The 15,405-nt window shown below is 54.7% G+C and overlaps 2 protein-coding genes across 2 annotated transcripts; both read left to right on the plus strand.

Annotated features, from left to right (window-relative positions):
- The first annotated feature begins 1,582 nt into the window (after positions 1–1,582).
- On the plus strand, positions 1,583–7,535 carry LOC104024090 (alcohol dehydrogenase 1). The gene is made up of 9 exons (XM_075708742.1): positions 1,583–1,600; positions 2,856–2,957; positions 3,155–3,296; positions 3,623–3,710; positions 3,826–4,045; positions 4,165–4,425; positions 4,725–4,860; positions 6,755–6,893; positions 7,511–7,535. Exons 1-9 carry the CDS (start codon positions 1,583–1,585, stop codon positions 7,533–7,535), a joined length of 1,131 nt encoding a protein of 376 aa, XP_075564857.1.
- Positions 7,536–9,120: 1,585 nt separating this feature from the next.
- LOC142593406 (alcohol dehydrogenase 1) lies at positions 9,121–15,073 on the plus strand. Its single transcript, XM_075708743.1, has 9 exons — positions 9,121–9,138; positions 10,394–10,495; positions 10,693–10,834; positions 11,161–11,248; positions 11,364–11,583; positions 11,703–11,963; positions 12,263–12,398; positions 14,293–14,431; positions 15,049–15,073. Exons 1-9 carry the CDS (start codon positions 9,121–9,123, stop codon positions 15,071–15,073), a joined length of 1,131 nt encoding a protein of 376 aa, XP_075564858.1.
- Positions 15,074–15,405: the final 332 nt, after the last annotated feature.

Raw genomic sequence — 15,405 nt, forward strand, 5'->3', positions numbered from 1 at the left:
TCCAAAGCATTCCCTATTGCATGAAGGGTAGAGAGTATAACAGCAGTCTTCAGAGTAGAAGAAGAAAACAATTCAGCTAGGGAATAAAGTACAAGGAACCTCCCCACTTCTGTCCTCTTCAGGATGATGCAAAGCCCATTTCTATTGTTGTAATCTGCCAAGCACAGTAAACACCTGCTGTTAGTATCTTTATTAGGATAGTTGCTGGGGTCCAAAACAATAAACCCATGAAATCATTCTTATTAGAGACATTTTTAATAAGGCAGCAATCTCATTCTGCCTTCACATGGAGGAATGAAGTGGCTTCTGACTGGGGAAAGACAAATAGTTCATACTGTCCTAGGGTATTTCTCCCTGCAGAGCTCCATCCATGCTCAGTTGAAGATTAATTTGTGTGATTGTGCAGTTCTGGACAGCATGTTTCTGACAGACCTTCCCAATGGCTCTCTGACTCTGAGGTCCTCCAGGGCGGTTCAGGGCCACATGCAGCGGCTCCGTGTGAGCCCCCATTTAGAAGTTTTCCTGTGAATGAGCGGGGTCCACACTCCCCATCAGAGCAGAATCTGTCCATTAGCACATGATGACACCATGAAAAATCCACAAAAGCCATGAAAAATCCAATTATTTCCCAAGAGACAAACTCTTTGTCTGACAAAGCACAAATGGTGTTTCCTCAGACCTTAAGCTACGCCAGGGTTTATTGACCATCACTTGGCTTTGCGTACAGCTGAGCACGCCGGTGTTTCTGCTCTCCCACCACAACGAACCCACCCACCCAGCAAGTCCCCCAGGAAACAGCACAGGATGGTTGTGTAGCCCAAACAGCTCTGTGGGAACCAGGAGAGCCTGGGGCAGTGAAGCCCCTCGCAAACCTGGTTACGCACGTGGGAAACAAAGGTGGCCTTGGAAAAGACCCCCTTCCCGACACATTCTCCCCTTAGTACCCAGGTGACAATAGCTGCCACGCCACAGGCAGCTCAGTTTCACTCCAAAAGGGCATGCCTGTTTGTCCACCATACCATGTTTTTTTAACTGCCTTCTTTTTTTTTTTCTTTCTTTTTTCTTTTTTTTAATATTTAATCCTTTCGCAAACACCTTGGCATGAACCGCTGCCAGGTCAAATGCTACCCCTTGGCAACAAGGGGACCCCGAGGAGCCAATCTCCTCCCTCCACACCTGATGGAAGCAACCAGAGCACAAAAATCTCACCGACCTCTCTGTGCCTTCCTGGCAGAGCCACCAATAAAAGCCTCCCCGGAGGACCTCTGCTCCCTGCCTGCGGAGCGTGACTGCCGCCCCTTGACAGCTCCCCGACGCGATCCAGCTCCTCCGCTCAACACTCGCTGTGCTCCTCAGCGTGCGGCATCGGCACAGAGTAACCACCGCTCCCTGCTCGACGGTGACGGTCCCACGCCAGGGCTCTCTCCACGCTCCCTGCCTCCCCTTCAGCTGCGGCCGGCGGCTGCCCAGCACTGCTCCGGCTCCACGGCTGGGCCATTTCGCAACACGGGGCTTCGGCCGGACGGGCGGCAGCTTCCCTCCAGCCTGCTGCAGCAACTGCAACACCTCTCCTAAGACCACTATGGCCACTTCTGGAAAAGTAAGGACGACTCCTTTCCCACCTTCCTTTCCGAGGTGCCCGGCTCTTGCGGAAACATTCTGCAAATGGCTCAGCCTGCGCACCTCGACTGCGCGCCCTCTTTCCTCAGACCTTACTCCTGTAACCCTCCCAAACAAACCCCTGTGAATTACACGAGCTTCTGCTTTCATACAACTGCACGTGTCAGAACCTGCATTAGGTAGTGCACTCCTCTCCTGTCCTGCCCAGCAGCTCAGGAATGAACATACTGAACCGCACTGCCCTCGCAAACACCCTGCTGCTCAGCCCCGCTCTGCGCTCCCGCTTTGGCAGGGAAACACTGCTCTTCAGGGGTGCAGTCTTGCAGCCACTCCTCTCTTGCATTCAACCTTTTCCTCAGCAAAGCCCCTTTCGAGCTGAATTCTGCTGACGTCAAACCAGCTCTGGGGTGATCGGCTCAGGGCTTGGGAGATGCCACACACAAATCATCCCTTTGGCAAGGGAAAAAATTATCCCATTGCCAGGCAGACGGGGACCGCTCCTTAGCCCCTCTGAGGTCCCTTCAGCCCAGTATCTTACCAGACCGACAGCAAAGCTCTTAACACGCGTTTCCACTGGCACTAGAAGTGCTGGCCTTCTGGCCTGAAGATACAGAAGCGCACGCGTTGCTGTCAAATCTGCCCAGTACACCAGAGCCTCTCTCCTTCAGGGATCTTCTCCATGCCACCTACCAAAAGCCAGCTTGGAACTCACTTGGTAGGCACGTGGCAAACAGCAGAGGGGCCAGAGCCGTCTTCACCTTCCCCTTAGCCCAGACCAGCCAAAGGCCGGGCAGGGCATCAGCACGGAGTGCTGTCGGGAGGACACCACCCCAGCAGGGCCTGCAGCCTCTCCTGCGCTGCAGCAGCTCGGCCCTGCTGCCCCAGCGTCGCCTCCAGAGCCCTCTCCCACAGGCACAAGGCAGGTGGGTTTTTCCAGGTCCACGCTCCCAGGGAAAACACAAGCCTTACCCCCTACGGACTGGTCACTTCATCTTTCCATTTCACACTTCACACTGCGCCAGTGTTTACTGAACGTCGCTTGGCTTTGTGTACAGCTGAGCGCTCCCGTGTTTCTGCCCTTCCACCACATCCCTCCCACCCGGCAAGTCCCCGACTCCAGCGTGCAGAGACACACGCTGCGCAGCTCTGTTTTAGGTGATTGTGAGACGACCGTCCCCGTCCGTGTGCCAAAGGCAAACGTTCCCACACGGCGTAATCCCCTCTGTTGCTTTCAGGTTATCAGATGCAGAGCTGCTGTTGCCTGGGCCGTGGGCAAGCCACTCTCTGTTGAGGAGGTAGAGGTTGCACCTCCAAAGGCAGGTGAAGTCCGTATCAAGGTAAAAACACATGTCAATACTTTTTTTCTGCCTTGTGGGAATTGCTCTTGTATACCTTGAATATACCTGTCAGGGATCGGTGTCCACTAATAGGCCTTATCCATCCAGAGAGGCCCGGTGAAAAATCCTGCCACAAACTGAGTTAAACAGAGGCCAGACCATTTCTAAAGCTCATTTGCTCTTTCCCCTCCAAACAGATTGTGGCCACAGGCATCTGCCGCACAGATGACCATGTTTTGGAAGGTAAATTTCCTAATGTGCATTTCCCAGTCATCCCAGGCCACGAAGGAGCTGGGATCGTGGAAAGCGTTGGAGTAGGAGTGACCTCTGTGAAACCAGGTAAGCTGGAAACACACACAAACACACGCCCAGGAGTGAGCTCTCAAAGCGGCTGCAGCTGCCCAGAGCTCAGAAATTCTCCCCTGTACCTGCGTCAGTGGCTCAAAACCTGAGCGCGCACTCGTTGCACTGGACTGTCACGTGCGCTTTCCTGGTCTGTTCCCCATGCACACGACTGGGGCTCTGAGCATTTCCTCCTGACAGAGAAAGCAGAGGGTTCCTGGTAGGATGCTGCCATTGGAAAGCTCGGCAGAGGCACCCCAACAGGCAGCACCCCCGCGGCCTGCTGAGCGAGAGGCACTGAACAGGGATCTGCTTTCTTGCAGGAGACAAAGTCATCCCCCTTTGCATTCCACAGTGCGGGGAATGCAGCTTCTGCCTGAATCCCGAATCCAACTACTGCCTGAAGTGCCAGTGAGTTTGCTGCTTCTTCCCCAACACTTAAATGCAATCGGCTGTCTGTCAACAAGGCTGACAGCTCCAGGGGTGCTTTACTTGATGAAAAACAAATGCATGCACCCCCCAACAGCATCTCTGAATCACAAAACCTGCTGCCTGACAAGACCAGCCGGTTCACTTGCAAAGGGAAGCAGATCCACCACTTCCTGTGGGCCAGCACCTTTGCAGAATACACCGTGATCCCGGAGTACGCCGTTGCCAAGATAGATGCTGCTGCACCTCTGGACAAAGTCTGCTTGCTTGGCTGTGGGTTTACCACAGGCTACGGGGCTGCCATCAACTCCGCCAAGGTTGGTATTCGGGCGTGTCGAGCACACGCAGCCCACGGCCGCCCTCGCACCCTCACTAACCCTGCGCAACAGAAACCTTCTCTTCGTGCTGGAGACTCACAGGGCCCTATGTTGTGCAGGTAAAACCAGGCTCCACCTGCGCCGTCTTCGGCGTCGGAGGAGTCGGCCTCTCTGTTGTCATGGGCTGCAAGGCGGCTGGAGCTGCCCGCATCATTGCCGTTGATATCAACAAGGACAAGTTTGCCAAGGCCAAGGAGCTGGGAGCCACCGACTGCATCAGTCCTCGGGACTTCAAGAAGCCCATCCAGGAGGTGCTCACTGAGATGACCGGCCACGGTGTGGACTACTCCTTTGAGGTCATCGGGCACGCGGATACCACGGTAAGTGGCATTTCAGCACGTGTCCTCCCACCCAGCTCATTCACAGGCTCCCGCCGGGGCAAAATGCAGCCCAGTGGGCAGTTCCTTGCCTGCTGGCTGCACTGCTGGGCACATCTTTGCTCAGAAAGGCAGTCTGTCGGCTTTGGGAGAAAATGATGCACGAGTCTCAGGACAGGCACTGAGCTCTCCAAGTTCACGCGTTTTCAGATTACCAGGGAGGGCCAGATGACTGCGCAGAAAGAACACTTTTCCAACAAACTCACCAGTGCATTCTCTAATTCACCTGCCTGTCTCATCAGGCTGCTGCCCTGGCTTCCTGCAACATGAACACCGGCGTCTGCGTGATAGTTGGGGTACTAGCTTCTGGTTCAGTGATTTCCATCGATCCTGTGCTTCTGCTGTCTGGGCGTACATTGAAGGGGACACTGCTTGGAGGTAGGAAACTCAAGAAAACATTTTAGACCTTTCCATCTTTTCCTTTCATGGTAGTTCCCAAATCACAGAATCACAGAATGGTTTGGGTTGGAAGGAACTTTCAGAGATCCCCTAGTCAAACACCTCTGCTGTGCGCAGGGACATCTTGCACTAGAACCTGTTGCTCAAAGCCTCATCCAACCTGACCCTGAACACCGAACAATGACAGCGCACACACAACTTCCCCAGGCAACCTGTTCCAGTGTCTCACCACCCTCATCGTAAAAAATTTCCTCCTTGTGTCCAGTGCAAATCTGCCCTCTTTCAGTTTAAAAACATTGCCCTTTGTCCTGTCACCACAAGTCTTTGTAAAAGTCTCTCTCCATCTTTCTTGTAAGCCCCCTATAAGCATTGAAAGGCCGCAGTAAGGTCTCCCCAGAGCCTACTCTTCTCCAGGCTGAACAATCCCAACTCTCTCAGCCTTTCTTCATAGCAGAGGTGTCAGCCCTTTGACCATTTTCATGGCTGTCCTCTGGACCCACTCTAAGAGGTCCATGTCTTTCTGGGGTTGGGGCCCCCAGCGCTGGACACAGTACTCCAGGTGGGGGTCTCACAAGAGTGGAGTAGAAGGGGAGAATCACCTCCTTCGACCGGCTGGCCGCGCTTCTTTTTCTGCAGCCCAGGATACGGTTGGCTTTCGGGGCTGCAAGTGCACGTTGCCGGCTCATGTCCAGTTTTTCACCCACCAGTATCCCCAAGTCCTTCTCTGCAGGGCTGCTCCTAGTCCATTCATCCCCCAGCCTGTACTGATATTGGGGATTGCCCCAACCCACGTGCAGGACCTTGCACTTGGCCTTGTTGAACTTCATGAGCTTCCCATGGGCCCGCTACTCCTCAAGCCTGCCAAGATCCCTCTGGATGGCATCCCTTCCCTCAACTGCACCACTCAGCTTGGCGGCATCTGCAAACGTGCTGAGGGTGCACTCAATCCCACTGTCTGTGGCACTGATGAAGATACTAAACAGCACTGGTGCCAGTACGGGCCCCTGAAGAACACCGCTCCTGACTGATTTCCACTTGGACATTGAGCCGTTCACTCTTTGGATGGGGCCATCCAGCCAATTCCTTATCCATCTAACAGTCCACCCATCAAACCCATATCTCTCTCCAAATTAGCAGCAAGAATGTTGTGGGGGACCATACCAAAGGCCCTACAGAAGTCCAGGTACATGACATCTATAGCTCTTCCCTTGTCCACTGATACAGTCACTCCATCATAGAAGGCTGCTAGGTTACTCGGGCTTGATTTGCCCTTGATGAGCAAGCTTTTCCGAAGGAGAGGAAAACTTCTCACAAGACAAATACACCAGTACTGGTCACTCAGTCCACTATATGTAGGAAGATTAAAAATGTCCCGTGAAAGCAATTCCTTGTTGCCCCACTAACACCTTCCTCTTGCACCTTGCTCCTCCTTCCACCACAAGACTCTTCTCCCCTCTCCCACTCCCTCGCTTTCTCTCATCCCCACCCCTCCATCACACATCTCAGCTGGCATTTCACTGCAGTGCAAGTGCTTCTGTCTTATGCCAGAGGAGGGGCTGGTGCAGCTCAAGGATCTTCTCACTCCCTCCAGCTATACTCCCAGCTCAAAGAAGGGACCCTCTCACATTCTCAGCCTCATCCTATTAATTTTGATGCCTTCCAAGGAGCAGCTACCGCACTTCACAAGGGCATAGCCTCAAGTATGTTTTACAGGTCAGCACAGCCTCGTAGAGGGGACAAGCCCTGGTCGGCTCTCATATTCTGCGCAGAGGAGAGCTGCTACACTGTTGGCACCAGCAAGCTCTACAAACATTACCTTACCAAAACAGCATCTCTCCGATTATTCACTGCAGGTGCTTTCTCCCGTTTCTAGGTTGGAAGATGAGAGATTCTATCCCAAAATTAGTTTCCAGCTATCTGGAGAAGAAATTCAACTCAGACTTGCTGATCACGCACACGCTGCCGATCGCGAAAGTGAACGAGGGATTTGAGTTGTTACACGCAGGAAAAAGGTGAGACCCTGACTAGCAGGAGCGAGGTACAGCAGGCGTCACCTCCACCTAAAATTCAAACAGCCCAAACACTCAGGCAGGCAAAGCAGGCAATACTGCCTTCTCAAAAACCATCCGAGCCTTTTGACGAACCAGGGACCAGAGCCATGTGTCGGGAAGATCTGCCATAACCCAGAGGGAAGAGCCCGCGCTAAGCACAGGGAACCCTCCTGCCCATAGTTCAGCTCAGCAGAGATCCCGCAGCCGTGGCACTGCACTGAAGCCAGCACAGACCCTCAGACACCACATCTCAGGGCACTGTTTGAAAGCACAGGGCAGGTGAAAGAGAACGAGGAGCGAGGGGCAGCCTTGGTGACGACAGAAAAAAGGCCAAAGGAAGGGCGAACGTCTCGTAGAGCCGCAGCACAAGAGCGCTGGCGAGCGACAGGGTGCCTGAGCTCCTGAGGGCCTCCCTTCAGCAGGGTTTTGAAGGCTGCCCCGTCGCTGCACATCTCACGCAGCTGAGTTAGGAAGAGGCTGGGTGAGAAAGGTGGCATCCGGTCCTCAGGCACAACTGCCTGCCCCTGAACACCTGCAGCCACAGCACCTGTAACCCTCCCTTCCTTTCCATTTTTCAGTATTCGCAGCGTCCTGCTCTTTTGAAGGACACAGCCATGGCAGGCCAAGCGGAGGGACCAGCGTAGCAGACCACCTCCCTTCTCACCCAGCACCTCACCTTGTGGCGTGCAAGGAGATGAGAACGAGGAACTCGCCGACGCTGGTGCCGCTGCTGGCGCTCCCACGCCCAGCCGAGACCCAGAAGGATGCCTCTCCTGAGAAAACACTTTTACCAATAAAGGGTTTTGGTCAAACTCATCCCATGCAGTGCACTCAATCAACAGAGGTCCCATGGGGCAGGAGGAACTCTTCCTCATACCATGGGCTGCTCCACCACAGCCCTTGTCTCAGCAGCAAACAACTGCCTTTGCCCCCGCCACTGCTGCTGCTTCTCACCTCCATGACAGGAGCACGGCAGCACCTGGCCATCATCACCCAGAGGTTGGGCTGGGCTGGGGAACTGCCTGCCCAGCAGCACGGCCGCGTGGCTGGAGCCACTGTCACACCACAGGGCCACCGTGCCCCGGGCAAGAGCTCAGACAGCTGTAGGGGCACAGTAGTGCTGCCGGTCTGCATCGGTGAAGCTGGAGACACGTTCAGGGGAGCTGGGAGCTGGGGGCTCCGCCTGCCAACAGCAAGTGCTGCTGCTGCTGCTGACCTTCCCCCTCACCCCATGAAACAAGGCTGGGACATGCGGGAGCCAGTGCCCACACAAACCTCTCCGGGCAGTCCCCTGAACACAGAAACCTGGGGCTGATGTCGTCCCAAATGCAGAAGCAGTTCCCAAACATGAGGGCCACACACGGCGGGGGCTCATCTTAGCCTGGTCCTCGCTCATCCAATCTCCTGCAAACCTCCTCGCTCAGCCCAAACAGCTCTGTGGGAACCAGGAGAGCCTGGGGCAGTGAAGCCCCTCGCAAACCTGGTTACGCACGTGGGAAACAAAGGTGGCCTTGGAAAAGACCCCCTTCCCGACACATTCTCCCCTTAGTACCCAGGTGACAATAGCTGCCACGCCACAGGCAGCTCAGTTTCACTCCAAAAGGGCATGCCTGTTTGTCCACCATACCATGTTTTTTTAACTGCCTTCTTTTTTTTTCTTTCTTTTTTCTTTTTTTTAATATTTAATCCTTTCGCAAACACCTTGGCATGAACCGCTGCCAGGTCAAATGCTACCCCTTGGCAACAAGGGGACCCCGAGGAGCCAATCTCCTCCCTCCACACCTGATGGAAGCAACCAGAGCACAAAAATCTCACCGACCTCTCTGTGCCTTCCTGGCAGAGCCACCAATAAAAGCCTCCCCGGAGGACCTCTGCTCCCTGCCTGCGGAGCGTGACTGCCGCCCCTTGGCAGCTCCCCGACGCGATCCAGCTCCTCCGCTCAACACTCGCTGTGCTCCTCAGCGTGCGGCATCGGCACAGAGTAACCACCGCTCCCTGCTCGACGGTGACGGTCCCACGCCAGGGCTCTCTCCACGCTCCCTGCCTCCCCTTCAGCTGCGGCCGGCGGCTGCCCAGCACTGCTCCGGCTCCACGGCTGGGCCATTTCGCAACACGGGGCTTCGGCCGGACGGGCGGCAGCTTCCCTCCAGCCTGCTGCAGCAACTGCAACACCTCTCCTAAGACCACTATGGCCACTTCTGGAAAAGTAAGGACGACTCCTTTCCCACCTTCCTTTCCGAGGTGCCCGGCTCTTGCGGAAACATTCTGCAAATGGCTCAGCCTGCGCACCTCGACTGCGCGCCCTCTTTCCTCAGACCTTACTCCTGTAACCCTCCCAAACAAACCCCTGTGAATTACACGAGCTTCTGCTTTCATACAACTGCACGTGTCAGAACCTGCATTAGGTAGTGCACTCCTCTCCTGTCCTGCCCAGCAGCTCAGGAATGAACATACTGAACCGCACTGCCCTCGCAAACACCCTGCTGCTCAGCCCCGCTCTGCGCTCCCGCTTTGGCAGGGAAACACTGCTCTTCAGGGGTGCAGTCTTGCAGCCACTCCTCTCTTGCATTCAACCTTTTCCTCAGCAAAGCCCCTTTCGAGCTGAATTCTGCTGACGTCAAACCAGCTCTGGGGTGATCGGCTCAGGGCTTGGGAGATGCCACACACAAATCATCCCTTTGGCAAGGGAAAAAATTATCCCATTGCCAGGCAGACGGGGACCGCTCCTTAGCCCCTCTGAGGTCCCTTCAGCCCAGTATCTTACCAGACCGACAGCAAAGCTCTTAACACGCGTTTCCACTGGCACTAGAAGTGCTGGCCTTCTGGCCTGAAGATACAGAAGCGCACGCGTTGCTGTCAAATCTGCCCAGTACACCAGAGCCTCTCTCCTTCAGGGATCTTCTCCATGCCACCTACCAAAAGCCAGCTTGGAACTCACTTGGTAGGCACGTGGCAAACAGCAGAGGGGCCAGAGCCGTCTTCACCTTCCCCTTAGCCCAGACCAGCCAAAGGCCGGGCAGGGCATCAGCACGGAGTGCTGTCGGGAGGACACCACCCCAGCAGGGCCTGCAGCCTCTCCTGCGCTGCAGCAGCTCGGCCCTGCTGCCCCAGCGTCGCCTCCAGAGCCCTCTCCCACAGGCACAAGGCAGGTGGGTTTTTCCAGGTCCACGCTCCCAGGGAAAACACAAGCCTTACCCCCTACGGACTGGTCACTTCATCTTTCCATTTCACACTTCACACTGCGCCAGTGTTTACTGAACGTCGCTTGGCTTTGTGTACAGCTGAGCGCTCCCGTGTTTCTGCCCTTCCACCACATCCCTCCCACCCGGCAAGTCCCCGACTCCAGCGTGCAGAGACACACGCTGCGCAGCTCTGTTTTAGGTGATTGTGAGACGACCGTCCCCGTCCGTGTGCCAAAGGCAAACGTTCCCACACGGCGTAATCCCCTCTGTTGCTTTCAGGTTATCAGATGCAGAGCTGCTGTTGCCTGGGCCGTGGGCAAGCCACTCTCTGTTGAGGAGGTAGAGGTTGCACCTCCAAAGGCAGGTGAAGTCCGTATCAAGGTAAAAACACATGTCAATACTTTTTTTCTGCCTTGTGGGAATTGCTCTTGTATACCTTGAATATACCTGTCAGGGATCGGTGTCCACTAATAGGCCTTATCCATCCAGAGAGGCCCGGTGAAAAATCCTGCCACAAACTGAGTTAAACAGAGGCCAGACCATTTCTAAAGCTCATTTGCTCTTTCCCCTCCAAACAGATTGTGGCCACAGGCATCTGCCGCACAGATGACCATGTTTTGGAAGGTAAATTTCCTAATGTGCATTTCCCAGTCATCCCAGGCCACGAAGGAGCTGGGATCGTGGAAAGCGTTGGAGTAGGAGTGACCTCTGTGAAACCAGGTAAGCTGGAAACACACACAAACACACGCCCAGGAGTGAGCTCTCAAAGCGGCTGCAGCTGCCCAGAGCTCAGAAATTCTCCCCTGTACCTGCGTCAGTGGCTCAAAACCTGAGCGCGCACTCGTTGCACTGGACTGTCACATGCGCTTTCCTGGTCTGTTCCCCATGCACACGACTGGGGCTCTGAGCATTTCCTCCTGACAGAGAAAGCAGAGGGTTCCTGGTAGGATGCTGCCATTGGAAAGCTCGGCAGAGGCGCCCCAACAGGCAGCACCCCCGCGGCCTGCTGAGCGAGAGGCACTGAACAGGGATCTGCTTTCTTGCAGGAGACAAAGTCATCCCCCTTTGCATTCCACAGTGCGGGGAATGCAGCTTCTGCCTGAATCCCGAATCCAACTACTGCCTGAAGTGCCAGTGAGTTTGCTGCTTCTTCCCCAACACTTAAATGCAATCGGCTGTCTGTCAACAAGGCTGACAGCTCCAGGGGTGCTTTACTTGATGAAAAACAAATGCATGCACCCCCCAACAGCATCTCTGAATCACAAAACCTGCTGCCTGACAAGACCAGCCGGTTCACTTGCAAAGGGAAGCAGATCCACCACTTCCTGTGGGCCAGCACCTTTGCAGAATACACCGTGATCCCGGAGTACGCCGTTGCCAAGATAGATGCTGCTGCACCTCTGGACAAAGTCTGCTTGCTTGGCTGTGGGTTTACCACAGGCTATGGGGCTGCCATCAACTCCGCCAAGGTTGGTATTCGGGCGTGTCGAGCACACGCAGCCCACGGCCGCCCTCGCACCCTCACTAACCCTGCGCAACAGAAACCTTCTCTTCGTGCTGGAGACTCACAGGGCCCTATGTTGTGCAGGTAAAGCCAGGCTCCACCTGCGCCGTCTTCGGCGTCGGAGGAGTCGGCCTCTCTGTTGTCATGGGCTGCAAGGCGGCTGGAGCTGCCCGCATCATTGCCGTTGATATCAACAAGGACAAGTTTGCCAAGGCCAAGGAGCTGGGAGCCACCGACTGCATCAGTCCTCGGGACTTCAAGAAGCCCATCCAGGAGGTGCTCACTGAGATGACCGGCCACGGTGTGGACTACTCCTTTGAGGTCATCGGGCACGCGGATACCACGGTAAGTGGCATTTCAGCACGTGTCCTCCCACCCAGCTCATTCACAGGCTCCCGCCGGGGCAAAATGCAGCCCAGTGGGCAGTTCCTTGCCTGCTGGCTGCACTGCTGGGCACATCTTTGCTCAGAAAGGCAGTCTGTCGGCTTTGGGAGAAAATGATGCACGAGTCTCAGGACAGGCACTGAGCTCTCCAAGTTCACGCGTTTTCAGATTACCAGGGAGGGCCAGATGACTGCGCAGAAAGAACACTTTTCCAACAAACTCACCAGTGCATTCTCTAATTCACCTGCCTGTCTCATCAGGCTGCTGCCCTGGCTTCCTGCAACATGAACACCGGCGTCTGCGTGATAGTTGGGGTACTAGCTTCTGGTTCAGTGATTTCCATCGATCCTGTGCTTCTGCTGTCTGGGCGTACATTGAAGGGGACACTGCTTGGAGGTAGGAAACTCAAGAAAACATTTTAGACCTTTCCATCTTTTCCTTTCATGGTAGTTCCCAAATCACAGAATCACAGAATGGTTTGGGTTGGAAGGAACTTTCAGAGATCCCCTAGTCAAACACCTCTGCTGTGCGCAGGGACATCTTGCACTAGAACCTGTTGCTCAAAGCCTCATCCAACCTGACCCTGAACACTGAACAATGACAGCGCACACACAACTTCCCCAGGCAACCTGCTCCAGTGTCTCACCACCCTCATCGTAAAAAATTTCCTCCTTGTGTCCAGTGCAAATCTGCCCTCTTTCAGTTTAAAAACATTGCCCTTTGTCCTGTCACCACAAGTCTTTGTAAAAGTCTCTCTCCATCTTTCTTGTAAGCCCCCTATAAGCATTGAAAGGCCGCAGTAAGGTCTCCCCAGAGCCTACTCTTCTCCAGGCTGAACAATCCCAACTCTCTCAGCCTTTCTTCATAGCAGAGGTGTCAGCCCTTTGACCATTTTCATGGCTGTCCTCTGGACCCACTCTAAGAGGTCCATGTCTTTCTGGGGTTGGGGCCCCCAGCGCTGGACACAGTACTCCAGGTGGGGGTCTCACAAGAGTGGAGTAGAAGGGGAGAATCACCTCCTTCGACCGGCTGGCCGCGCTTCTTTTTCTGCAGCCCAGGATACGGTTGGCTTTCGGGGCTGCAAGTGCACGTTGCCGGCTCATGTCCAGTTTTTCACCCACCAGTATCCCCAAGTCCTTCTCTGCAGGGCTGCTCCTAGTCCATTCATCCCCCAGCCTGTACTGATATTGGGGATTGCCCCAACCCACGTGCAGGACCTTGCACTTGGCCTTGTTGAACTTCATGAGCTTCCCATGGGCCCGCTACTCCTCAAGCCTGCCAAGATCCCTCTGGATGGCATCCCTTCCCTCAACTGCACCACTCAGCTTGGCGGCATCTGCAAACGTGCTGAGGGTGCACTCAATCCCACTGTCTGTGGCACTGATGAAGATACTAAACAGCACTGGTGCCAGTACGGGCCCCTGAAGAACACCACTCCTGACTGATTTCCACTTGGACATTGAGCCGTTCACTCTTTGGATGGGGCCATCCAGCCAATTCCTTATCCATCTAACAGTCCACCCATCAAACCCATATCTCTCTCCAAATTAGCAGCAAGAATGTTGTGGGGGACCATACCAAAGGCCCTACAGAAGTCCAGGTACATGACATCTATAGCTCTTCCCTTGTCCACTGATACAGTCACTCCATCATAGAAGGCTGCTAGGTTACTCGGGCTTGATTTGCCCTTGATGAGCAAGCTTTTCCGAAGGAGAGGAAAACTTCTCACAAGATAAATACACCAGTACTGGTCACTCAGTCCACTATATGTAGGAAGATTAAAAATGTCCCGTGAAAGCAATTCCTTGTTGCCCCACTAACACCTTCCTCTTGCACCTTGCTCCTCCTTCCACCACAAGACTCTTCTTCCCTCTCCCACTCCCTCGCTTTCTCTCATCCCCACCCCTCCATCACACATCTCAGCTGGCATTTCACTGCAGTGCAAGTGCTTCTGTCTTATGCCAGAGGAGGGGCTGGTGCAGCTCAAGGATCTTCTCACTCCCTCCAGCTATACTCCCAGCTCAAAGAAGGGACCCTCTCACATTCTCAGCCTCATCCTATTAATTTTGATGCCTTCCAAGGAGCAGCTACCGCACTTCACAAGGGCATAGCCTCAAGTATGTTTTACAGGTCAGCACAGCCTCGTAGAGGGGACAAGCCCTGGTCGGCTCTCATATTCTGCGCAGAGGAGAGCTGCTACACTGTTGGCACCAGCAAGCTCTACAAACATTACCTTACCAAAACAGCATCTCTCCGATTATTCACTGCAGGTGCTTTCTCCCGTTTCTAGGTTGGAAGATGAGAGATTCTATCCCAAAATTAGTTTCCAGCTATCTGGAGAAGAAATTCAACTCAGACTTGCTGATCACGCACACGCTGCCGATCGCGAAAGTGAACGAGGGATTTGAGTTGTTACACGCAGGAAAAAGGTGAGACCCTGACTAGCAGGAGCGAGGTACAGCAGGCGTCACCTCCACCTAAAATTCAAACAGCCCAAACACTCAGGCAGGCAAAGCAGGCAATACTGCCTTCTCAAAAACCATCCGAGCCTTTTGACGAACCAGGGACCAGAGCCATGTGTCGGGAAGATCTGCCATAACCCAGAGGGAAGAGCCCGCGCTAAGCACAGGGAACCCTCCTGCCCATAGTTCAGCTCAGCAGAGATCCCGCAGCCGTGGCACTGCACTGAAGCCAGCACAGACCCTCAGACACCACATCTCAGGGCACTGTTTGAAAGCACAGGGCAGGTGAAAGAGAACGAGGAGCGAGGGGCAGCCTTGGTGACGACAGAAAAAAGGCCAAAGGAAGGGCGAACGTCTCGTAGAGCCGCAGCACAAGAGCGCTGGCGAGCGACAGGGTGCCTGAGCTCCTGAGGGCCTCCCTTCAGCAGGGTTTTGAAGGCTGCCCCGTCGCTGCACATCTCACGCAGCTGAGTTAGGAAGAGGCTGGGTGAGAAAGGTGGCATCCGGTCCTCAGGCACAACTGCCTGCCCCTGAACACCTGCAGCCACAGCACCTGTAACCCTCCCTTCCTTTCCATTTTTCAGTATTCGCAGCGTCCTGCTCTTTTGAAGGACACAGCCATGGCAGGCCAAGCGGAGGGACCAGCGTAGCAGACCACCTCCCTTCTCACCCAGCACCTCACCTTGTGGCGTGCAAGGAGATGAGAACGAGGAACTCGCCGACGCTGGTGCCGCTGCTGGCGCTCCCACGCCCAGCCGAGACCCAGAAGGATGCCTCTCCTGAGAAAACACTTTTACCAATAAAGGGTTTTGGTCAAACTCATCCCATGCAGTGCACTCAATCAACAGAGGTCCCATGGGGCAGGAGGAACTCTTCCTCATACCATGGGCTGCTCCACCACAGCCCTTGTCTCAGCAGCAAACAACTGCCTTTGCCCCCGC

The sequence above is a fragment of the Pelecanus crispus genome, chromosome 4 (genome assembly GCF_030463565.1).
Source record: "Pelecanus crispus isolate bPelCri1 chromosome 4, bPelCri1.pri, whole genome shotgun sequence".
In the NCBI taxonomy this organism is placed as follows: domain Eukaryota; kingdom Metazoa; phylum Chordata; class Aves; order Pelecaniformes; family Pelecanidae; genus Pelecanus; species Pelecanus crispus.

What these genes read in the sequence shown, in the direction of transcription:
- LOC104024090 (XM_075708742.1), top strand. An exon ending in CAGGTGAAGTCCGTATCAAG is followed by an intron (nt 2,958 to 3,154) that starts GTAAAAACACAT and finishes CCCTCCAAACAG; the next exon opens with ATTGTGGCCACAGGCATCTG. An exon ending in AGTGACCTCTGTGAAACCAG is followed by an intron (nt 3,297 to 3,622) that starts GTAAGCTGGAAA and finishes GCTTTCTTGCAG; the next exon opens with GAGACAAAGTCATCCCCCTT.
- LOC142593406 (XM_075708743.1), top strand. An exon ending in TCGGGCACGCGGATACCACG is followed by an intron (nt 11,964 to 12,262) that starts GTAAGTGGCATT and finishes CTGTCTCATCAG; the next exon opens with GCTGCTGCCCTGGCTTCCTG. An exon ending in TTGTTACACGCAGGAAAAAG is followed by an intron (nt 14,432 to 15,048) that starts GTGAGACCCTGA and finishes TCCATTTTTCAG; the next exon opens with TATTCGCAGCGTCCTGCTCT.